The sequence below is a fragment of the Neomonachus schauinslandi genome, chromosome 13 (assembly GCF_002201575.2).
Source record: "Neomonachus schauinslandi chromosome 13, ASM220157v2, whole genome shotgun sequence".
Lineage (NCBI taxonomy): Eukaryota > Metazoa > Chordata > Mammalia > Carnivora > Phocidae > Neomonachus > Neomonachus schauinslandi.
In genome coordinates this window covers 19,304,324-19,330,227 of record NC_058415.1, presented here as the reverse complement: position 1 = coordinate 19,330,227, position 25,904 = coordinate 19,304,324, and the positions used below count along the sequence as shown (strand labels likewise).

Here is a 25,904-nt window from a genome sequence, read left to right as displayed (position 1 = left end):
TGTTGCTGCTGTTAATATTCAGGTCAGATCTGAATTTCAGAAACTTAGGTCCTTAGGGAATGGGGCACCATGGAATTGGTATTCAGTCTTGGAAAAGTTTGCACACAGCATAATTCAAAATTCCCGTACCACCATTTCCTGTTTGCTGTTCTTCACAGTTCCACACAAGTGGGTTACAAATGGAGTCTTTTAGCCTTGTGTCCTGGAGCCAACATTAAATGCCTTCCCCCTCTCACCTCCCCACCCCTCCCTGTGTCTTACCAATGATGCTCAAAGAAAGAATCATTAGTGTCTATAGAAATAATCTGTGTTTTCTTCTTTGTTGTCCATTTTAAGTAAATTTGTGTCTGGTTCTGGCTAAATCTAGCAAAAAAATAACCCAGTGGACCTCAGTAAATGAGCTGTTTCTACAAGCAAATGACCTTGCAGCGGGAGCATAGGCTTACTCAGCCAGGTTGCCTCTCTGGATTCTTGACACATGCTGATGGGTCCACTGGGGTTCCAGAGTTAGAGTCCAGCCACTCAAGAGTCATCCACATTCTGTAGATCTGTCTGCTTGTTTCCTTGACTCTTCTGATGGCTGGCCCAGTGCATGGCCACCCAAGTTGTTTGTTACTGAAATAGTTTACTTGAATGGGGGACATAACCCAAGGAGTTAATGATAGGTTGGAATGCTGAATAAGTTAGTCTTCTGTCTAAACTCTGCAGGTAAATCTGTATCTTAATTATGCAAAAATATGTAAGTCTTCTCCAGTTAGCTCCAGTAAAAACAAAGAAATTATAGTCATCAACCTAAACAGGTTTGAAATATGGGAGTTAACTGGTCTTCATGAGAGTTAGGCCAGAGGAAATGCCCAGTGAACCAGCGAAGGGAAATTATCTGGTGCCTAGATATTTAGTGGAGGGCAAGGAGTCCCAATGAAAGTGACAGCATATGGGAGTTAAGTTTGTGGTACAATAGAGCAGTTTTTGAGAAGCACAGGTGGGGTGTGTGAGGACAGCTGCTTTTGGCCATGGGGCATCATGTCCGAGAGCAAGGAAGTGGTGATCTCTCCTGAGCCGCTAGCGGAACTGCCCCAAGACGATGACCGGGCTATTGGGTGTGAATGGAGTACAAGAGAGATGGGAGGAAGATCAACGAACTGAAACGTCAATGACGTGAATACTCAAGGCATTAAATATCAAAATCCTGACTCAGTAAGTGAGGGCTAGTAGAAAAGAAGGAATTTATGTATATAAGTTAACGATAGACATTGGATCACTGACATATAGCATAAGTTAGTAGGATAATGGAGCATAGGGTAATTGTAAGTAGATCAGTGTGCTACGAAATAGTGTTTGCAAGGCCACTGCTTGGTCACTCGACTGAACGAAAACACTAGAAAATATTCAAGGACCTAGTCCCATCTTCCCTAGGTCTCTAGGACCGTGGGCTTCCACATCGGAGGGGTTAAACATTTGTCATGGTTTTCTCTTGCCCATGTTGAGGCCCTCTCTTCTCTTTAGTCTGAGGGTGGGACCGTCTCCCTCCAGGCTGTCTTTCTGCACCCCCTTTTCCCCCACCTTTTCTCCTGCAACCCACACTGGTTTGCATCAGTTCACTTCCCAAGGGCCTGGTCTGTCACCTCATCTCACTGCCTAGAAACCTCAGACCTGGAGGTAACAGGCAAATATGCTCTCTCTTTCTTTGCTTCTCTAAACATCCTGTACAGTAGAATACATTGACTCATAGGCAGAAATTATAATATTAAAACCTTCAGGAGCTGTCTTCAGGTCTGGAGTGTATGCCAAATTCAGTCTCAAATAATCACTTGCAAAGATCGGCAAAGATTACGAAAATTATGGAGGAAATTCTGTCTGTCCAGCTGTGTTTAGTTTCCTTATTATTTCTATTCCTACTGTCTGATTTGGATAGCAGAGGTAGAAAGGCTAGGGCGCGGTCTTTAATTACTTGTCATTCCGGCTTCTCCATTTATATATTGTACCTGTTTTCTTGGTTTGCACTGGGGTTGAGAGTATTGAACATTTTTAGGCCTTTTGAAGATACTCCCCCTTAACATATGGACAATCGGAAGAAACCTTTCTCGAAGTGAGCAATTGGCAGAAACCTGAACAATTTTCCAGTTTCTTATAAACCAAATATACGTGGATTTGAAAGCATGGATAGGTTAACTTTGTGCAGTTCCAGGGAAGAGAAAGATTTCACTGGATTTACAGTTTAGCCAAGGATTTGAGGTAAGCGAATTGCCTTACCGAGAGGTTCCTTGGCAGCGATTTTGCCATCTCTGATAGTGGCCATCATTGCAAGCTGTCATGTGCTGGGGTCACAGCTAAGCACTTTGCATGCATTGTCTCTGTCCTTCCGGACTTTGGGGAGCTATAAGGAAACCGAGGTCCAGTCACTTGCCCAAGGTCATACGGGTAATTTGAGGCAGAGCCACCTTTCAAGCTGAGGTCCCCAGCCCACAGCACTGGCCCTTCCCTCCCCCACCACCCACCACCAGCAGGAGCTTGGCACAGACTGTTTTGAATTCTCTCATAGAATTGACATCAGATAGGACACATAACCGTGTGACCCTGCTGGGGACACAAAGTCAAACAATGCCAAGCTTTTTCCTAAATCATCAAGGGAGGAAAGAAATACGCAGAAGACCGGCTTGCAGATGTTTTTTCATAAGGCTTTGGAGTTACTGTCTTTTGAGTTGTTGCGTTTATTTACCCAGTTGACACATATCAGTGAAATATCTGAGAGAACATTTCCTAATTCCCTGTTAAAGATGTGAATTTTTCAAAGCGTTCAATGTTTTAAATAAGGATTCATTGTTTGATGAGCTACAAATGACCGTTTTAATTCAAATTCTACATTATCATGGGTCATTCCATTAAAACTAGTTTGCTTGTTTAAAATAATGACCCCGAATAAGGTTGATTTATAAGGTCCTCTTGAATGAGTTACATCTGAGAAGAACTCATGAAGCTTGTCAGAGCAATTCAAAGTGAAGAGTGGTATTTAAAATGTAGGGTCCTACTAATTCCTGAAGCATAAAATCCTACATTGTGATGATCTCCTTTCCAGATCAATGTCAGAAGCAGACATGGTGCCAATGAAAAGGTCCCCAGTGTAGGGTCCCTTGCCTGCACATTCTCCATCATGTGCCAGTAGATAGAAGGAAGCCCTGGGGGCTCCCTGAAATCACAGCGGAGTGTGGGTGTGTGGCCTGCAGATGTCTTAACCTGGAACTCTGAAGACCTGGGTTCAATAATATCGTAAAGCACGATCGATGCGTGTTACTTCACAGACGCACTCATGTATCTGCTCTGTATGTCTGTACCTCACTCATTTAAGTCGAGTGTATGGCTTTGGCCTTGTTAGCAGAAAGCTCAGGGATCACAGAATCACAGAATTGGGCACACAGATTATGAACACAGAATCATAGCCACCTGGCCACTTTCTGGCATTTTTTAGTGCATTTGGGGATCACTCAGCTCGTCTGTATCTCCGATACTGAAGGGCATCTCTGGGTCCTGGAAAGCTTCACCCCAGTTTCTCCAGGGTACACGGGACCTGTGGTGGGGGACAGTTGGGTCCAGCTGATGGAAGACTGTCAGCCCTCAGTGAACTATTCTGCAGGTTTATGTCTTAAGTGTAAAGTTTTGCATTTAAAGGCTGCATTCTACATCTCATGGGGAATGTAAATCCATGTGGTTGATCAACCCATTAGTAAGAGGGGAAAATATCAACAGGAAGAGGCAGACAGGTGGGTGGCTTATATCATGGACAAGAGTTAAGGGTCTTAGTCTAAATTGTGTTTTTTGGTAAAGAAAATAAGTGGATTTTGTGAGAAGAACATGGATGTATTGGCAAAATAAGGAGGAGTTGCAGAAGTTCTAGAAATGGACGTTCCAGTCTCCGGTTTGATGCTAATTTTTGCCAAAGGGACATGCCAGCCTGGCAGGGGGGGAAGGAAGGAGCCACAGCCCCCTGAGCAAACCTCCTGAGCAGCAGCAGGACCACAAAGGCTGCAGACATGGAAGAGTGGCCCTTCGGGCCCGCTGGTCATATTTCATGCGGGGATATGGGCCAGGTCCGAGGCTGAAGAAAGCCAGCTTCCAGATGGTTTCTTGGGCCGTGTCCACGGGATCCATGGGGTGGGGGGAGGTTTGCACAAGAGCCAAAAGGAAAGCAGGGGCCTCCTAGTTAAGCTGCACTTGCGCTGTCTGGTGGGGTTTCCTGTCGGAGCGGACTACCTGCCAGCACAGGACCCAAGCAGGACTGGGGTTACGGCAGGTCACGTGGGCGGAGCGCTGGAGGCTCCATCACCCATGCCCTTCGTAGAACCTAGCCCCCACCCTAAGATGCAAATGGGGAGGAAGTGTTTCCTATCCTCAATGCAGAGAATTTTCTTAATGCCCAAGTTACAGCCATCAGAAGCCCTGGTGAACTTTAATTTTATTATGTTAATCACCATACATTACCTCATTAGTTTTTGATGTAGGGTTCCATGATTCATTGTTTGCGTATAACACCCAGTGCTCCATGCAGAACGTGCCCTCTTTAATACCCATCACCAGGCTAACCCATCCCCCCACCCCCCTCCCCTCTAGAACCCTCAGTTTGTTTCTCAGAGTCCGGAGTCTCTCATGGTTCGTCTCCCCCTCATTTTTCCCCTTCCTACTATCTTCTTTTTTTTAACATACAATGTATTATTTATTTCAGAGGTACAGGTCTGTGATTCATCAGTCTTACACAATTCCTGGTGAACTATTCTATACAGAATTCCCACAGATCTCTTCTCACACGGTTGTGGGTTCAGATTCTCCTTGGCTTTGCTTTTGTTCTCCTTTCCTCCTTGTACGCTCTCCTTCATCGAGATTCAACTCAAAACTACCATTGCTTTTAAGCCTTCCCCGGTCAAACCTTTCCTTCTCGTGTGACCCCAACCTCTTCTGTTTCCCACTCTTAGGGGCCCATCACGTGGACCTGTAAACAAACACACATTAAGGCTCCTGTCTTAGTCCATCCTCCAGGACACTGTCCAACACACCTTCATTCCCAGCTTCTAGCAAACCTGTATGTGTCCGGGAATGAGTGGCACAGGGAACAGGACAGTGTGTGCGGGGCAGTGGGAGGCAGGCACAGGCCAGTCCAAGGGAGGCTCAGGGAAGGATTTCTTGGGCAAGTCTTGTTGATCCGGACCTTGAAGGATTAGGAGCGAGGACCGCGTTACTGGCCACAGGTCAGGAACGTGCAGCCAGCCTGTGACAGCAGTGAAACAGAGTCTGTTTTTGTGGAGACGAGAACGTTTGTGTAGGAGTTCAGGCTGAAGCTGTGTGTTGGGGTCAGGCCATGCTGAGTGGTGAATGCCTGACTGAGGACCTCGGGGCCTTTCCCCGGAGGCCGTGTGAGTCGTGGGTCAACGGGGGATTGCACAAAACAGCAGTGTTTGCTGGAGATTGGGGATCTTGAGTATCCGTTTGAAATATTTGGAGATGAGGTGTGTAAGAGCCCTCACTGATGGTTTGAACAGGGGAGGACACTCCGTGGTCACAGCGTTCTGCCTGTGATTACAAAGTGGGGAGCAGGGAGCCCGTCCTTCTCCCAAGGCCTGGGTAGGGGTGAATGCTTTTCAGTTTAGGGCATGATCCCTTGATCGGTGCCAGCCTCCCGGAGGAGTAACTCCCCTGATCAGCATCGTCTTAGTCCTTTTGGGCTCCTGTAACAAAACACCACAGGTGTATGGCTTATAAACACAAAACATTTCTCACAGTTCTGGAGGCTGGGAAGTCCAAGATCAAGGCGTGAGCAGTTTCGATGTGTGGTGAGGGTCTCTTTCCTGATTAACAGAGGACTGGCTTCTCTCTGTGTCCTCATGTGAGAAGAGGGGGTGAGGGAGCTGTCTGGCATCTTATAGGTGCACTGATCCTAGTCACCTCCTGTGGGCCCCACCTCCTAACATCATCACATTGGGAGTTAGGATTTTAATTTTTTTTTTTTTTTTGAAGATTTTATTTGTCAGAGCAAGAAGGTGAGCGAGCACAAGCAGGGGGAGGGCAGAGGCAGAGGGAGAAGCAGGCTCCCCGCTGAGCAGGGAGCCCAACGCCTGACTCGATCCCAGGACTCTGGGATCATGACCTGAGCCAAAGGCAGACACTTAACAACTGAGCCACCCAGGCATCCAGGATTTTACTTTTCTAAGGGCACTAATCCCATTCTCGAGGGTTCTATTCTTATGACCTAATCAACTCCCGAAGGTCCCACCTCCTAAACCCATCACATCAGAGGTTAGGGTTTCAACATGAATTTTGGAGAAACAACATTCAGTCTATATCAAGTGTGGTCTAGGCAAGACTGACATTTCTGTGGCCACATTTACTTCGGGCAGGGTGACTGCAAGAGACCCACCGGCCACCGAGCTCCCTCGTGGCCTATCCTCAGTCCTCTTCCCGTCCCTGTGGGGCTGCGGAGGCCAGGCAGGACCTGGCAGCCCCATCTCTCTTTGCTTCCTCTGTTCCAGCTTGTCAGCTCTATCAGGTCACCCTTCATTGGGAAAGACACTTGCTTTCAGTTTGGGAGAAGTTGTAGGTGGGGGTGACAAGAAGTCAGGAGTCTTTTTCGGTCTTCGACAGAGGCCAGGCCCACCCCATTCACGAGGAGCTGTATCTGGGGTAGTAAAACCTTTACTAGAATCATTTTTGACTCAGCTGCTTCAAACCCCAAGAGAAGGTGGGTGTGATGAGCACCACCCCCCAAGACTGCCTTTAAACCTGTCTGGAGAGGTGAACAGAACCTCGGTGTTTCTCCTCATCAGTCTTCCACGTGTCTCCTGCACCACTGTTTTGTTTCCTCCTTGAAATCCCATGCCCTGGCCAGTTCCTAAAAAGCAAGTGCCACCAAGCCTCCCAGGGCATGCTGTTCCCTCACAGATTGCAATTTTCCTGAGCAAAGTGGATTATGCCTCATGCTCTACACGGTCCACCACCTTGTGAGGCATCGTGAAAAATCTCATTTCGTTCATTTAGGATTTAATCCAGGGGCTTTGATGTGTAGCCTACAGGTTTATAAATATGCCCCCATGGCACGGGGTGGACCGGGGCGGGGGGGGGATGGCCCGTGAGGAATTTTCACTGTGGAGTAAATACTCAGAGCACGAAGTCAGGATCTTAACTGGGCAAAATAAAAAGAATGAGGGTGGCGTGGTTAGGTTTTCATCACAGGGCCCGCACATCTTATTGCAAAAATGGAGTTTGTCCTTGTCCTGCCTCGGCGAGCTTTCTGCACCTGCCAACTCCAGGTGTGCCCTGTGCAGCCACAGCAGCCCCACCTGGGAGCTCACTAGAAATGCAGACTCTCGGGCCCCACTCCCGCTGAATCCGAATCCACGTCTTAATAAGGTCCCCCGGTTGGTGTTATGACCGAGTTGGAGGAGCCCTTCTGGAGCCCTGTGCTTCACAAAGCTGAGACTGCAGACGGACCACCTGGAGGGCTAGTGAAAACACAGTTCCCGGGGCCCAGGCTGAGATGGAGCTTGCAGACCTAGCCAAAGCTGCCCACTTGGTTGCTCTGCGGCTTGTCCCGGAATCAGAAGCCCCAGTCCCGGTACCCATGTACATATGTACGGGTACGTACCTATACATGCACGCACGCACGCACGCTCCGGTAAATGGTGAATAGCAAAGAGCGGCCCCCAGTGGCACGCACAGGCAAAGCTTCAGTGGGACCAGTCCAGTCAGCGGTCCTGCTTCCAGAGTGGCCCTGAGCGCAGCCGCACTGGGCGCAGAGGGGCAACCAGCTGGGCAAGTCATCCCTGGAACATGGTGCTGGGCTCAGTCCACTCTCCTGGCCACCGTCCTGCAGGCGGGTACGAGGTCCCTCCCAGCCGACTCCACCTGGAGCCTGGGAGATCCATCCAGTCCAGTCTTGAAACTCTTAGATCTCGGGAGCCTCCTTTCCTATGAACTCAGCACCACTCTCTCTTTTCCTGTCTCCTCTCAGGGTCTAGTCCCGTACCTTTGAAGGACTCCGGCCAGAAAAATCCCAAAGAGAACCCTGTCCCTGGGGGGTCCCATCACATCCCTTCTGGAGAATGCGAGCTATAATAACTGTTTCTAATGGAGACTCACTGGTTGATGCCAGTATGTCCATACCCACCTTTTAAACAGGTCTTCTTTGAAGACCACGGTATGCCTTTCTAGAATTTCTTTAGCCATAAGAAAAAAAAAATGTTAACTCTCCCATCAGGGATGTCACTATTTAATTTAACCTTCTTTAGATTCTTTTAAAATGCTTTCAGCTCTTATTAGGGCCTTTGCTGTTCCTCAGTCCTGAAATTTTTCAGCTCATAAAATCATTAAGCTCTGAGACATGACTTCTTAATGAATATTGTTTCTGGGGGTTAAAATGTTACCACTGGTGATGATAACCAGTAAGCAGCATACAGACAGATATTTTTAAAAGCCATGCATGTCATTTATATTAGAAATGTATGCAGTGAAATAAACATTGTCCCTTGAGCCATGAAGTCACCTTTCCCTGTTTGACTCCCACAGTGCATTACTATTTAAATAAGCAGTTACAGGCAGGAAGTTTTAAAGGTTGAAGACATTGGTGATCGTCCGCTTTACAAGACGTGGGAAAGATCTCTTTTTGCAAAGTGGGTCTCATCAACCTGATTTGAATTGGCACACGTTACAGAAGGAAAGAACAAGACACATTTAGGACCTAGAAAATTTTCCTTGGTGAATGGAGTTTTCTGGAGATTTCCTGGAACTGCCGTCAAAGGGTTATGCGGGAGAGTGCGCTTGGCCTTCATAACCCTGTGCTGTGAAACATAGGGAACCTTCTGTATCGGGAAGGCAGACATTAACAGCTTGAGTCCCTAGTCTTCGTGGTCATCCCTGAAATATCATTTATTCATTCATTTCCTTTTAGAAGTTTGGGAGGGGAGATGTATCCAGATATATCCATTGCAAGTATTTTATGTAACAAGCAGAAAAACACAGCTCAAACTAGTGTCAAAACTAAAGGATACTTATTGCCTGATGTTGCTGAAAATCCAGGAGCAGAACCAAGTTCAGGCATAGTTTGACCAAGTGATTAAAAGCAGGTGAGCAGGACCTGGTTTTTCTGTTTCAAGACTGTTGCCAGAAGTCCTAGGCTACATGAGTCCTCATCCGCATTCTGCATGAAATCAAGGTTCTCTCTTCCAGAATTCCCAGCACAAGTCCTGGGGTTGGTGGGACCAGTTGAGCTGCTTGGCTAAACTGATGACCGTAAACCAGAGACGAGTTGTTCCAAGTGATGATGGGGCCTGGATGTGGAGCCCTGCCCTGAACCGAGCCGGGTGCCATGGGAATAGGATGCTGTAGCTTAAACCGTCAGGCTCCCCCCGGGGCGCAGTGGAGGCGGGCTGAACCCCGGGCAGGTGTTTTCACTGCTGGAATCTTGGTCATCACATGTAGCCCTCATTCAGGGGGCTGGAAAGTATCATCTGCGTGGCCAGGAAGATGTGTCCCCGTGCACCCAGGCTTTTGTATCCCCAGGCAAAGGAGGACTCTCCCAAATCCGCTGCCTTTTCTTGACCTGGGGGGTGGGAATGACCTAGCCGTGAGGGTGTCTGTGGGAAGGAGAGCTGGTCACCTGTTCGTCAGGCTGAGAGCTTACTTAATGTAAGAGCCGTTGGGTGTCACGAACCCTTTGCGTGTAAACCCATTAAAAGCAGCTACAGTTTGAAAGCCTGCAGAAGGTGGGTTGCACTTCCAAAACAAACAATACACAGATGGAGTAATCATGTAATTCATGCCTTGTTTTTCTGATTTTTTTTTTCCAGAACCGGATGGAGGAAAGCAAAGCACTCTTTAGAACAATTATCACATATCCCTGGTTCCAGAACTCCTCGGTTATCTTATTCTTAAACAAGAAAGATCTTCTAGAGGAGAAAATTATGTATTCCCACCTAGTTGACTACTTCCCAGAGTATGATGGTAAGTCAGCACTGTTCAACCAGCCCAGTAGCCGGGATGCGTTTGGCAGTGCAGCCCATCATTGCCCCCTCTGCCTGCGAAGCCTGCCTGTGTGATTGATGAAGTACAACTGACTATCCGCCCTGCTCTTGAACCACCTGAAATGTTTCACTCCCCTGACAATGCTGTAAGTGACAGCAAAGGAAAACAACTTACGCGTTTGGAAACGCGCGTATCAGAGGAGGGACCAGCCCCACAGCTTTGAACAATGGTGTATCAGCCATTACAGTTCCCTCTTTTGTTCACACGCTGCTCTTGCCTCTGTAGGGACAGAGAACACGGTTTTGTGTCAAGAGCCCATGCTCTGAAATCACATCCCAGTTTTGATACTTTGCATCTGCAGAACCATCATCAAGTCACTTAATTTCTCAGGACTTTGGGACCAAACTCATGCGATTATTTTATAGGCTACAACAGACCCGTGTATGACATTTTAGCATAATGCTGGATACATGGTGAGTGGTAGGAAATACTTATTTTGGGGACGGCGCTGCGTGGCCGCCTACAGCGCTGTCGTCCTTCGGGACGGCCCTGACCCCTATACTCTTCCCGTAGCGCTTAGAATCCGTAGCACCTGCATCAGCACTCAGATGCCTTTGCATTATTTACTTCTTATAAGAACTCCTAGACAACACATCTTGTCTACCCAACTGGACTGTGAAATCCTCAATGAGCGGATAGGACACACAACCATTCTGAGAAATACTTGTTGACTGGTAACAAAATACACCCCCACCAAGCCACTCTGCCACAAGCGAGTCGCAGCCACTGTTCCGGGAGGCAGGAGACGACACGTACATCCGCCCACAGGGACTGGAGTCTAGATTAGGAGTGGCAAACTATGGCTTGCTACCTGTTTTTATAAAGTTTAATTGAAACAGACACACCTATTCATTTACACACTGACTGTTTGTGTGCTTTAACACACAGGGGAGAAGTTGTGACCCACTGAATGGCCCGCAAAACCTAGAATATTTACTCTCTTCGCCCTTTTCTTTAACTGAAATGGAGCTGACCCACAAAGTTACATTAATTGCAGGTGTACAACAGTGATTCAACAAGTCCATGTGTTATGCTGCGCTCACCACAAGGGTAGCTCCCATCTGTCACCATACAACATCGGTGACTCTATTCCCTGTGCTGTACCTATCATCCCTGGACTGGGTTCATTCCACAGCCGGAAGCCCGTATCTCCCACTCCCCTTCCCTCATTTCGCCCATCTCCCCAACCCCTCCCCTCTGGCAGCTATCCGTTTTTGGCATTTACGGGTCTGTTTATTCATTTGTTTTGTTTTTTAGATTCCAAGTAAGTGAAATCATACGGTATTTGTCCTTCTCTGATTTATTTCACTTAGCGTTATACTCTCTAGATAGGTCCATCCATGTTGTCTCAGGGGCATGATCTCTTCTTTATGGCTATGTAATATTCCTGTGTGTGTGTACCTACCACATCTTCCTTATCATCTGTTGATGGACACTTAGGTTGCTTCTGTATCTTGGCTATTGTAAATAATGCTGTAACTATATGCACAGGGGTGCATATATCTTTTCACATTAATGTTTTCATTTTTGCTGGGTAGTAGAATTACTGGATCATATGGTAATTCTATTTTTAATTTTTTGAGGAATTTCTAGACTGTTTTCGCAGTGGCTACACCAGTCTGTAGACCTGCCAACAGTGCACGAGGGTTTCTTTTTTCTCCACATCCTCAGCAACACCTGTTGTTTCCTGTGTTTTTTAACCCACTCTGACAGGCGTCAGGTGATACCTCCATGTGGTTTTAATTTGCATTTCCCTGATGATTAGTGATGTTGAACATCTCTTTTATGTACCTCTTGGCCACCTGTATGTCTTCTTTGGGAAGATGTCTATTCAGGTCCTCTGTCCATTTTTATTCAGATGATCTGTGTTTTTAGTGTTGAGTTGTAGAAGTTCTTTATATATTTTAAAGGATATTAAACCCTTATCAAATAGATCATTTGTGAAAATCAACTCCCATTCAGTTGGGGGTTTTTTTTGTTGTTGTATTGAAGGTTTCCTTCACTGTGCAGAAGCTTTTTATTTTAGTCTAGTTTTAATAGGGTTATTTTTGCTTTGGTTTCCCTTGCCACAGAAGACATAGCTAGAAATATGTTGGTAAAACCAATATCAAAGAGATTACTGCCTGTGTTTTTTTATGGCGTTTTATGGTTTCAGGTCTCAAATTTAGGTCTTTAATCCATTTTGAGTTTATTTTTGTATATGGTGCAAGAAAGCAGTCCAGTTTCATTATTTTTCATATAGCTCTCCAGTTTTCTCAGCACCATGGATTGAAGAGACTGTCTTCTCCCAGTTGTGTATTCTTGCCTCCTTTGTCACAGATTAATTGACCATGTGAGTGTGGGTTTCTCAATTCTGTTCCATTGATCTGTGTGTCTGTTTTTATGCCAGTACCATACTGTCTTGATGATAACAGCTTTGTAATAGAGCTGGAAGTCTGGAATTGTGATGCCACCAGCTTTGCTTTTCTTTTTCAATATTCCTCTGGCTATTCGGGTTCTTTTCTGGCTCCATACAAATTTTAGGATTGGTTGTACTCTCTCCGTGAAAAATGCTCTTGGTACATTGATAGGGATTTTATGGAACCTGTCAATTGCTTTGGGTAGTGTGAACATTTTAAGGATACTAATTCTTCTAATCCATGAACATGGAAAACCTTTCCATTTGTTTGTGTCATCTTCAATTTCTTTCATCAGTGTTTCATAGTTTTCAGAGTACAGATCTTCATCTTCATTAAGTTTATTCCTAGGTATTTTATTATTTTTGGTGCAATTGTAAATGGGATTGTTTTCTTCATTTCTCTTTCTGCTACTTCATTATTATTGTATAGAATTACAACCAATTTATGTGTACTAATTTTGTATTCTGTGGCTTTATTACTTCTAGTAATTTTTTGGTGGAGTCTGGGGTTTTCTATGTATAGAAATACATTGTACAAATAATGACAGTTTAACTTCCTTACCAATTTGCATGCCTTTTATTCTTTTTTCTTGTCTGATTGCTGTCACTAGTACTTGCAGTACTATATTGAATAAAGGTAGTGAGAGAGGATATCCTGATCTTAGGGAAAAAGTTTTTCCCCATTGAGTATGATGTTAGCTGTGGGTTTTTCATATGTTCCCTCTAAGCCTACTTTGAAGGTTTTCATCGTGAACAGATGTTGAATTTTGTCAAATGCTTTTGCTGCATCTTTTGAGATGGTCATATGGTTTTTATCTTTCATTTTGTTAACGGGATGTATCACATTTATTGATTTGTGAATATTGAACCACCTTTGGATCCCTGGAATGGATCCCACGTGATCATGGTGAATGATCCTTTTAATGTATTGTTGAATATAGTTTGCTAATATTTTGTTGATTTTTGCATCTAAGTTCATCAGAGATGTTGGCCTATAGGGGTTTTTTTGTAGGGACTTTGGTTTGGGTAGGAAGGTAATGCTGACCTTGTAGAATGTATCTGGAAGCTTTCCTTCCTCTCCTGTTTTTGTAATAGAGTAATATGGTTGATTCAGAATAGATATTTTTTAAATGTTTGGTAGAATTCACCTGTGAAGCCATTTGGTACTGGACTTTTGGTTTGTTGGGAGTTGATTACCAATTCCATTCTGTTACTAGTAATTGATCTGTTCAGATTTTGTTTCTTCCTGATTCAGTTTTAGAAAATTACATGTTTCTAAGAATTTATCCTTTTCTTACAGGTTGTCCAATTTGTCAGCATATAATTTTTTGTAGTGGTCTCTTACAATCCTTTGTATTTCTGTAGTTGGTTGTTACTTCTCTTTCTTTCTTGAAGAGTTTGACTAAAAGTTTATCAATTTTGTTTATCTTCTCAAAGAACCTGCTCTTGGTTTCATTGACTTTTTTTCTTTTCTTTTTTTTTTTAGTCTATTTCATTTATTTCTGATCTGATCTTTATTATGTCCTTCTACTAAATCTGGGCTTTCTTTGTTCTTTTTCTAGTTCGTATAGGTGTAATGTTAGATTGTTTGAGATTTTCGTTTCTTGAGGTAGGTATCATTATAAATTTCCCTGCTTTTGCTGCATATCAAAGATTTTGGCCCTTTATGTTTTCATTTTCATTTGTCTCCATGTATTTTTTAATTTCCTCTTGGATTTTTTTATTGACCCATTGGTGGTTTAGTGCCATGTTGTTTGGCCTCCATGTGATTTTTTTTTTTCCCGGTTTTTTTTTTCTTGTTACCGATTTCTAGTTTTATACCATCATGGTCAGAAAAGATGCATGATATGATTCCAGTCTTCTTAAATTTATTGAGACTTGTTTTGTGGCCTAACATGTGATCTCTCCTAGAGAATGCCCCATGTGCGTTTGAAAAGAATGTGTATTTTGTTTTTGGATAGAATTTCTGTATCTATACATTTATTTCTGTATACATCTGGTCTAATGTATCATTCAAAAACATGGTTTCCTTGTTGATTTTCTGCCTGGATCATGTATCCATTGATGTAAGTGGGTTTCAAAGTCCCTTAGTATTATTGTATTATTGTCAGTTTCTCTCTTTATATCATTAATATTTGCTTTCTGTATTTAGGTGCTCCAGTGTTGGGTGCATAAATATTTACAATTCTTTTACCTTCCGGATGGATTGACCTCTTTATCATTATGTAATGCCCTCTTCGTCTCTTGTTACAGTCTTTGTTTAAAGTCTATTTCATCTGATATTAGTACCCCAGCTTTTTTTTTTCCACTTTCATTTGTATGGGATATTTTTATCTGTCCTTTCACATGCAGTCTGTATATTTCTTTAGGTCTGAAGGGAGTCTCTTGTAGGAAGCATTTAGAGGGGTGTTGGGTTTTTTTCTCTATTCTGCCACCGTATGTCTTTTGATATTCAAGAACATTTAGGTCATTTACATTTAAAATGTTGATAGCTATGTACTTATTGCCATTTTGTTAAAATTTGCTTTGGTTGTTTTTATCATTCTCTTTTCCTTCCTCTGCTCTCTTGTGATTGATGACTTTCTGTAATGTTATGCTTGGCTTTCTTTTTGTGTATCCATAACCATAAGGTTCAAATATAACATCCTAAGTATATGGCAGTTTATATCAAGTTGACGGTCACTGATGTTTGAACACATTCTAAAAACTTTTACTCCCTCCTCCACAGTTTATGTATGTTATCCCATTTTACATCTTTTTATTCATAATTTTCTTCTAATTATGGCCTTTTCCACTTAAAGAAGTCACTTTAACATTTTTTTGTAAGAATTCCTTTATCCTTTGTCTGGGAAACTCAGTATCTCTCCTTCAGTTCTGAATGATAACCTCATCAAGTAGAGTATTCCTGATGGCAGGTTTTTTCCCTCTTAGCACTTTGGCCTGCCATATTTCTGCTGAAAAATCAGCTGATAGACTTAAGGGATTTACCTTTTACATAACTTTTTGCTTCCCTCTTGCTTTTAAAATTCTCTTTAACCTTTGACATTTAATTATTGTCTCTGTGGGCCTCCTTGGGTTCATGTTGTTTGGGACTCTGTGTGCTTTCTGAACCTAAAGGTCTGGTTTCTTTCTCAGGTAGGGGAAGTTTTTAGCTCTTACTTCTTCGACTAAGTTTTCTGCCTCTTTCTCTTCTCTTTCTGGTGCCTTGTAATGCGGATGTTTGCTTGATGTTGTCCAAGAGATCCCTTAACTAGCCTCATTAAAAAAAATTTTTTTTTTTTTTTTTTTACTGTTCAGCTTGTGTGCTTTCCATCAGCCCTGTCTTCCTTATCATTAATTTGCTTTTCTGCATGCATTTATTTACTGTTGATTCCCTCTAGTGTGTTTCTCAGTTATTATATTCTTCAATTCTGATTTTTTTTTAAATAGATTTTCTATCCCTTTATTGAAGTTCTGAGTTTCCCCACTCTTCTCTCCAAGCCAGTGAGCATCTTTATGACTGCTAAACTCTATCAGGCATATTGCTTATCTCTTAGTTTTTCCTGAGATATATCTTGTTCTTTTGTTTGGAGCATATTCCTCTGTCTCCTCATTTGTGTTTGTTTCTATGAAGCAGGCAGAACAGCTCCTTCTCCTAAACTTGATGAAATAGTCTCATGTATGGTTGTGCCCTGTCTAGACCATGTGTGACTGGTCTGGTGACTCTGGCCAGAGCTGTGGCTGGCATGGGCTGGGGAATCCCAGAGCACTCCATGCTGGGGCTGCCCTGCTGGGATGGCTGGAGCTAAAGTGGGCATGGACTGGGGCAGTCCTGGGGCTCTTACAGGCAGCACCTTGGCAGAATAGTGAGATCTGAAGCAAGTGCAAGCAGTGGGAGCCCAGGGCTTTCCATGCAGAGGGTGCGTTGGCAGGACAGTTAAATCTGGAGTAGACACAAGCCAGCATATCCCAGGCAGGACAACTGAAGATGAAGTAGGTCTTGGGGTCCTGGGGTTCTAAGCACAGGGGCTAGTCCGAGGGCTCTGCATTCAGAGGATGCTCTGGGAGGATAGTTGAAGTTCAAGTAGGAGCAAGCCAGGTGTCCCAGGGTAGTCAGCACGGGGGCACTATGGCAGGGTAGCTGGGTGTGAGACAGTGTACAGGTCTCAGGGCATCCAAGGGGTGCCCTGGCAGGGCTGCTATAGCCAAAGTGGTAGGAGCCTAAAGTGTTCCAGTGGGCTTTGCACCCATGTCCTCTTGGTGTGATGGCTAAAGCTGTAGTGAGCATTGATTGGGGCGGGGGGGGGGTGGTTCCTGTGCATGGTGCTGGGGCCACCTTGGTGGGAGGGCGGGTGATGGTGTGGGCCTAGGGGCCCAGGGCTCCCTGAGGCAGCAGGCCAGCTAGGGTGCCCACCTTCTACTCCCATCAAGGTGAAGGGGTACATCAACTGCGGCATTCACCAGCCCCTCCAACCAGGAGAGAGTCCCTTTACATTCTAGTTGCCCTTGTAACCCTCAGCATTTTTCCTGTGCCCATAGACAGATCTGCTCACAGTCCCTCAGTACTACTGTCTCTGGTAGTATTAAGGGTGGGGTTCCCCTCATTCCTGTGTCTTCATCTCTCTTGCCATTCTTTGTGGGGCCTCTCCCTCTATTGTACGGAAGCTGTTCAGTCAGCCCTTAGTTCTTCAAGAGGATTTGCTCTAACAGTAGGTGTAGATAGAGTGTGTCCTGGAGGAGGTGAGTTTAGGGTCTTCCAATGTCACCATATTGCCCCAGAACCAACCCTACTCTCTGTGTGCCAAACTCCGATTCAGATGAATAGTAGTTAAGAGGACAGCTTTGAATGTCACCAAGTTCCAGCTCTGCCACTTACTGGCGTTGTTGGCTTAGACAAGTCTATTCAACTATTCAGTTTCTTCTTAAGTAGAAAAGAATTGAATAGAATCCTATTTAAGTCCCTTAGCATGGGACCTGGCACAGAAAAGAGCCCAAACCCAAAGTACCTGTTCTAAAGATGTAGGTATGCAACAAGAGGTGTGTATAACAGACTGCTTTTTAAATTATCAACATAAGATCTGCAACGATATCAGTTCAACGAGGTTTCTGTACTTCTAAAAGCTCCCTCAGAAAGGTGATTACTTCAAAAAATGAATACTCAATTTGGCTTCATAGTTTTCTGTGAAGATACAAACACCTCAAGGAGGGAGTTTTTTCTCATCTTTTCATCCCACATGCATCTGGTACAGTGCGGGCTCACAGAATGGGAAGGGTTGTGTCTTTAGTGAACTCAGTTTCCCTTCTCAAACACATCTAGGATTCTAAAGTTTGGTGGATTGAAACAAACATTTGGGGATGTTATCGGGTGTTAGAAACAGTACCCTCTCTCGTTTGGTAGCAGGTATGCTCCTGTCCCCTATCCAAGGACATTCTCCTTTGTGCTTTGCTGTTCCTTCAAAAACAAATCCTTCCCTCGCCTAAACAGTGTTTTCATTTTTACGCCTTTTTATTGGCCATTCGCCTGCCACTAAGTTACAAATGCCAGAGACTGTGTCCCTCACTGTTCCTGAGGAAACTATAGAAGGAACTTTGTGTGGCCAACTTGGTTCCCAATAGCAACGCACTCGTCTTTAACCACAAGATCTACCTGAAGAAGAGGGGCACGAAGCATCGGGCTTACACCTAAACACACGTTTGCCTCACGCCCCTAGAACAGACTCTTCATTTTTCTCAGAGTTCCATGAGAACCGACAAATAGGAAATGACGCCCCACACGTAGCACACCTGGGTCTGATCTCTCTACAGCACAAGACGTTTTTCTGTGACAGATATTTAGGGTACTTTTTTTTTCCTCTTTGCCACATCCTCCTACTCTCTTTCCCGCTCTCCTTCATCCAGGAAATTTCCCAGATTCCCCATCGCTGTGAGCATTTTCCTTCCATCGTGCGTGCGTGCACGGCGAAGGTCTGAAACTGTGAACATTTTTTTTTTTTTTTTTTTACTATTAATCTCCCCCAACATGCACATAACGCACAGAGGCAACTTAGCCACGGAGAAAGAAAAAAAAGACACTTATTCACAAAGCAAACACAGCTGTCATTTCATACAAAGCCCTTGTAAGATGAGCTACAACTAAAAAAATTCTAGGCCAACTCTGCAGTGATGTTTTTATAACAAACATGTTTATATTATTATGAATTTCACACTTCCACATTTCTGCACTTCCAAGGTCGTAATCATAATGAATGCCATTTCTGTAGTTCTCTTCAGGAAGAGAAATTACCATTTCCACATGGACGTGAATTGCAGAATTGTTCCTAGAGGCTGTGGGATTCTGTGCCTGCTAGGTTGGCTATAATGATTTCTTTGTAGTTTGTGTTTATTCAGATCATATAATTTATGCTTAAAAATCTAACACACTGCAAGTACTCTTCGCTGAACTCGGTCGGGTCTAGTTTTGATATTCTTTAGGGTTTAAGTAAAAAGGGCCCTTTTTTCCTCAACTCGGGTAAGCATAAAAATCAAAGGGAACTTCCTTCACAAACCAGAAAGATGGGGTTTCTTGCTGGAATGAGAAGCTGCTCCAACCCCAACAATCTATTAGTCCTGGTTTTAAATATTCTGTTACTGCTGTGGAATTAATAAATGAATAGTACATTGAGAAAGATGCCACACTATAATCATGGTCCTTGTATAGTGCTTTCATTATGATGCCGGCCTTCTTATTGGCTGACAAAAGTTTCAGTTCTGGTCACAGAAGTAAAAAATTCAAACATTACCTTTGTTAAGTGTGCAAGTAGGAATAATCCATTTGTCTTCATGGCTCTTTCTTCCCTCCTTCTGGCAGGGTTAGATGTAAGCTTATGGGGGTAATCCCCAGTTTGCAGTAGGGCTGGTTTGAAGAGTCTTCAAGTTGGCCATCTAAAATTCATGATGCGTTTTGTTAGAAGTCATAGGCCCTCAGCTGAGTTTTCAAAAATTGTTTTATCCCAACCAATAGATAACGAGAATGCTGATAGAAAAAATGGAAGCTCTGGATCCTGGGAGAGTCTTGTCAGAAGGAAGTGGGAAAGGTTATATAGCATGACCACCATCTTTCTTAGGATGGAACTCACCAGAAAAGATGGAAATATACATAGATGATGGGGCCTCAAAGGCTAAAATATATATAGATGCTCAGTACTTGATAGGTGTGGTGGTTTGATGTTCTTAAGTAACATTAGCTTCAGGATTACATTAATACATTTATCAGGATCTATTAAATAGGTTCTTAAAACAGCTCTATTGAACTGTAACTCACGTAACCATGTAATTCACCCATTTAAAGCACACATTTCAGGGCTTTTTGATCCATTTTTAAATTATGGTAAAATATGTAACAAAATTTGTCACTTTAACCATTTTAAAGCATGCAGTTCAGGGACATTAATTACATTCACAGTGCTGTGCAGCCGTCGCTATTCGTGAAACTTTTTCATCACCCCAAACAGAAATTCTGTAACTATTAAGCAGTAGCTCCTCATTTCCCCCTGCCCCCACCTCTAAACAACCTCTAATCTACTTTGTTAATTTGCCTGCCCTAGGTACCTCATATAAGTGCAGTCATAATATTTGTTCTCTTGTCTGGCTTCTTTTACTTAGCATCACGTTTTCAGGGTTCATGCATGTTATGGCAACTTTTCTATGGCTGAATCCTATTCCTTTGTATGTCTCCTACTTCTTGTTTATCCCTTCCTCTGTTCCTCTGTTGATGGCACTTGGGTCATTTCTGCCTTTTGGCTGTTGTGAATACGACAGCAGTGAAATTCATTGTCCAAGTAACTATTAGAGTCCCTTTCAATTCCTTTGGATATATACCTAGGAATACAACTGCGGGTCACATGGTAATACTGTGTTGAGCTTTTGCAGGGGAACTACCCAACTGTTTCCCACAGCGGCTACACCATTGTACATTCCCACCAACAATGCATGGGGCTTCCAATTTTTCCACATCCTTGCCCACACTGAGATAGCCGTTCTGGTAGATGTGACGTGGCATCTCCTTGTGGTTTGGATTTGCATTTCCCCAGTGATGAAGGATGTTGAGCCTCTCTGCATGTGATTATTGGCCAGCTCTAGATCTTCGGAGACCTGTCTATTCAGGTCCCTTGTCCTTTTTTTAATCCGATTGCCTTTTTGTTGCGGAGTTGTAGTTTCTGAATATAAACCTCTTATCAGATACGTGATTGGCCAGTATTTTCACCCATTCTGTAACTGGTCTCTTCACTGTCTTGATGTACAAAAGTTTATTATGTTGGTGAGGTCCAATTTATCTGTTTTTTCTCTCGTTGCCTGTAATTTTGGTGTCTTATTTAAGACCTAATTGCAAAATTATCAACTAAGTTTTTAATATATCCTGGTAAATATATCATAGTCCTATTTTAAGGCAGCTAGGACAGTGTTTGGCATGGAAGAGACCCTGAATAAATCTAAGAAAATCTAAACCAGTCTTTCTCATCACCACACATAGTGCATTGGAGACTGCATAAACGTGGCGTGCTCCACAACCCCGGCAGTCTAGAAGTTGGACGGAGGGATGGTCAGAGAACATGGCAAAAAGGAGCAGTTACACACAGTAGTGTTGGGGAGGGTGGTGAGAACAGATCAGATCTGCCGTGCGGATGTCCTCTCCCTGGCCATCTTTAGTGATCAGTAAACGCCTTTTGAGCGAAGGTATTAACACGTCAGCTGACAAATCGTCCCTCTCCTCCCTTGGCCAACAGGACCCCAGAGAGATGCCCAGGCAGCTCGAGAATTCATCCTGAAGATGTTCGTGGACCTGAACCCAGACAGTGACAAAATTATCTACTCCCACTTCACATGCGCCACAGACACCGAGAATATCCGCTTTGTCTTTGCTGCCGTCAAGGACACCATCCTCCAGTTGAACCTGAAGGAGTACAATCTGGTCTAATTGTGCCTCCTCGACACCGCCATTCCCTTCCCTGGTGGGCTATTGAAGCTGTACAAGAGGGACTGTATTTCTGTGGAAAACAATTTGCATAATACTAATTTATTGCCATCCCGGACTCTGTGTGAACGTGTCCACAGAGTATGTAGTAAATATTATGATTTTATTTAAACTATTCAGAGGAAAAACAGGATGCTGAAGTACAGTCCCAGCACATTTCCTCTCTCTCTTTTTTTTTTAAGGCAAAACCTTGTGACTCAATGTATTTTCAATCCTCAGTCATGCACTCACCAAGATAAGAGTTGTTTCTTTCTCTCTTTTTCTTTTCTATTGAGCAAAACAAAGCTGATTGCCCTTTTCCTAACCCATACCCGCCCCCCTCCTGATTTTTGGTTACAATGGCCTTTAGTCTCATTCCATTCTGTCCAGTTTTTCTCCCAAATGATACAGCCAGGACAGCATCATTTGATTTAAACCATCAACATCAGCTTAATTTCAACGTTTGTCATTTTGCTGAACGATTCTAAGTATTAATACTGTGGTTTTCACTGTATTCCTCTGGATACACATATAGAGTTGTTTTATATAAATATATTGTCTTGCCTCACTTTGGGCTAGGATGACAGATGCCCGTCTTACAGTTAAGTGTCATTTCTTTTGGATTTCTACCTTCAGCCATAGCTTGGTCGCTGAGAGAGATGCACAAGTCAGTAAGGCAAGAACAGAGACACACAGTTGTTTAAATGCCATGTGCCATGGTCCTTCCACCCTTTTTTTCTTTCACCCTCTCTTCAAATTGCAGATGCCAAAAATATATATATATGCCAACAGACACTACATTACCCCAGTGGCTGCTACCCAGAACCTCCTTCTTAGGTTGTTTTTAGTTTCTCCCCCTCTTGGTTCAGGTTTTTCCTTTTTTCCCCTTAGTGTTTGGGCCATAATTTATTATGGGTGTGTGTGTGTGTGTGTGTGGCCAAAGCTGGCTTTTTGTAAAAGATAAAAGCCAGTATCTTAAAATGGAAGGGAGTAAGACTGTGAATCCTAAAGTAATTGGCTGAGAACGACCCTGAAACACCAAACAGTCGGTAACTGTAAATTTGATTGGCATGGTCCATTCTTTTCTTTGCCCTGAGATCACATTGTTTAGTGTCCATTCCATGTCCAGTGTCCAAATCGGCAATGTAACAAAGTGTCTTTGTGATGTGATAGAACATGAAATCTGTTTCTATCTCTTCACTTAGAGCCAGTTTTACTCTTTCTGTTCTTTAAGGTCAAGTAGGTCTGCCAAGAACATTGGTTGAGTATTCTGACACCTCTAATTTTCAAAATCTGAAGTTCCTACTGGTTTACCACCTTTGGGATCTTTTTAAACTGGTCACTGGTTAAGTTGAACCTAAGGAAGACTTGTAGACTTAAGAGTAACCTGTCAGTGTTCTATAGAACATGTATTTATGTAACTGAACCTACTAGGAGAGATATTTGGAGTTCTTTAGTGCAATTTTTCAACAAATGCAAAAAACAAAAACAAAAAAAAAACAGCACATGTATTGATGAGCTTGAGTTGAAATACGATTTAGGAAAATAAAACAAGATTGTTTTAAACCTGCTGGGGAGTAGGAATTAGGCCACACCACTGGTCTTACTTTAAGTATCCTACTAATTGGCCCAAGTCTAAACTTCCCTCTCAATCACCCTTTGGGAACAAAAGGGAAGAGAGAAAATGAATGGGTTACGAGAGGAGTCCAAGAGTTCCTAAGTAGTGATGGAATGTTCTCCTTCTCTACTTCTCTACTTCTCTAACCACAAACAGCAGAGGTTACTTTTTCCACTTTGCTCAGAAAGCACCTGCAATTGAAGAACCAGACTGCCTGTAGGTAATAGTGCAATTCGGAATGCTCTAACCATTGTACGTACGTCTCTGTTCATACTGCAGCATCCGGCTTTGTCATCATTACTGTTTTGGCAGATTGAATGTGCTGTATTGATATGTATCTATGTATTTGTATGTCTTATAGCTAATTCACATTTTGAATAATGTTATTTTATTTACTTTTTTAAGAGAGGAGAATGTAAATTTGTCAGTTTATTTCTGACTAGGGATATTTTTTTTTCCATTTAGAAAAGAAAAAAAAAAATCTTACTATCGTACAGAGCGGTACTAGCATCGTGCTGTATAAAATCATTTGCACATTCCTGAGTAGAGGTATACTGATAAGACCCAAAGGTAATTTCATAGCAAAATACATAAAATCAGTTGGAGCTTTTATACAAACATGGAAACCAACTTTGTAGAACTTTTGCCATTTGACCTAGGATTGGAATATGAGCTTTTATACAATTCATATTCTTATTTGGCAAATGCACAGTTTAGTATTACCTCTCTGATGGCCTTTATTAGAAAGGCAGATTTAGAAGCTATTGTGATCCATTAAGGAAATGTTTTAACAGCTAGAGACCACTGCTTGCCTGAAAGGGCAATCTTAAATTTGGTGCAGCAAAAAAAAAAAAAAAAAAAAAAAAAAAAAAAAAAAAAGAAAAAGTGAAAAAAAAAACCAAAAAAAAAAAGAAAAAAGAGAAGAAAAAAGTCAACAATAACATTTGAAGGCCTACAGTGTGTATAGAGAAAAACCTCATCACAAGATCATAAGTGTTACAGTTTTAGGGACTCAAGATATTCTATTTAATAGAGCTATAGTAGATGTAGTCGATTAAACATGATCTCAAAGCTCGAAGAAGTTGAGCAAACAGGGAAAGATTGTTCTCTTTGTCTTTATGAAATTGGGATGGAATTGCTATGCAGAATTGAAGTTTGTGGCTTCACTGTTTGCCGTAGGGTGCATGACAAGATCCCTTTCTGTTGAGAAAGGAAGAAATTGATCACCCTAGCTGCAGTGACGCATGGAAACCTAATTGTATCCACACTAGTCAATCGAAGCTAAACGATTTTCTTTTCTGTTTCTTTGTTTGGGGTTTTATTGAAGGGGCTAGGGGCGGGAAGGGGTTCTTTTCAGTTTTGTATAAAAACAAAGTTTACTCATGCTTTCTATTATATTGTGATTGCAAGCGTTAGAAGAGTGTGCCACTGGATTCCGGCCATTGATGCTCCAAGTAATGGAGCCCATGGCGAGTTTTTGGTGACTTGGGCATGTCTTATTCAAAAAGAAAAACACAAACGAAAACCTTTCTTCAGCGTACCAAGGCAAGCAGCCATTTCATGACTCACTTAACACATTGCAGTGGACCAGTTTACAGATAATTTTCCCTCTTTTGCGTGACATGGCCGTTCCAAACCCACAGAGAATGCCTCATTTGTAAATTGGAGGTCTGTACTATGCCTTACAGAGCTTAAATTCAGAAGTTTGTGCCTCACATCTGAAACAAAGGGAAATAACATACCTATTCAAAAGTCAAATCCCCTCGAAGTTTTTGGGTTTTTGTGTTCTTTTTTTTTAAAGAAAACATTTTCATATAAAGAGCTCTGTTGAATGTCATAAATAGACTGGGAAAAAAATCTTAGGAACCTGCATATGTTGTTTACTAGCATATGACACCTACAAAAGGTATTCGAAGAACACCTGAAACTCGTATTTTGTATGTGTGTGTGTGTGTGTGTGTGTGTGTGTGTGTGTGGATTAACTAGCAAGCCTACTATTAAAAAAAAAAGGTAATTCAGCTAAAGGACAATTTACTTTTTGTACTTTAGACTATCTTGACTGTCAAGGTGTATGAACTGTAATTTTAAAATTTATACTGCCACATGATTGTAAATTTTAGTTGTCTTAAGTTAGGAATTGGTAACAAGCTATTTATGCTGGATTTGGGTCAAATGACTTATTTGCAAAAAAAAATAATAATGGGAAGAAAGGGCTGTATAACGAGATACTGCAAGACTCAGATACTGGTTGGAAATAACCTTCAAAATTACCTTCAATTTCCCTTTGTTTTCAGTTTCTCAAAAAAAAAAAAAAAACACGAATGAAATGAAATATGGAAGAATGTTAACCCATATCGAAATAAAGTGTACCCAAGTATTGTAATGTATATTGCTGCTCTTCTTAAAATTAAATAAGGGTTTAAAACCACTGAATTGGTAATTGACAGCATCTCAGTTGATACAAACCAAGGTGTGCTTGGTATACATTACTATTTTTCTTCCAAAGCTCTGTCTTTGGTTAGAAACACACACAAAAATTAAAACTTGTAATCATGTATGTTTATCTATGTCCACATATTTCCAGCATATGTAGCATTAACAGGTCTGTCCTGGTAACTATGTGTTTGGGATTTCATTTTGGTTCCACCAAATTAGGAAAAGAAATGGCGTAGTTGTGTAGGACTAGTTAGAGATTTTTGGAGCCAGACACCTGCTGTTTAGTAGAAACCTAGTACAGAGTCTAAACTTGTCATTTTTTTTTCCTCACAGAGTAACCACCCATTCATTGCTGTCTTCCCAATTTCCAATGACATATATATATATATATATATATATATATATATATATATATATATATA

General features: G+C 42.6%; 1 protein-coding gene across 1 annotated transcript in view; it reads left to right on the top strand.

Moving 5' to 3' along the window:
- Positions 1-25,476, top strand: part of LOC110579709 (guanine nucleotide-binding protein G(q) subunit alpha) — a 199,315-nt gene extending 173,839 nt beyond the window's left edge. The window contains exons 5-6 of the mRNA XM_021689365.2: positions 9,828-9,981; positions 21,202-25,476. Coding sequence (XP_021545040.1) covers positions 9,828-9,981; positions 21,202-21,392 — 345 coding nt within the window. The 3' untranslated portion in view covers positions 21,393-25,476. The remainder of the gene's footprint in view (positions 1-9,827; positions 9,982-21,201) is intronic.
- Positions 25,477-25,904: the final 428 nt, after the last annotated feature.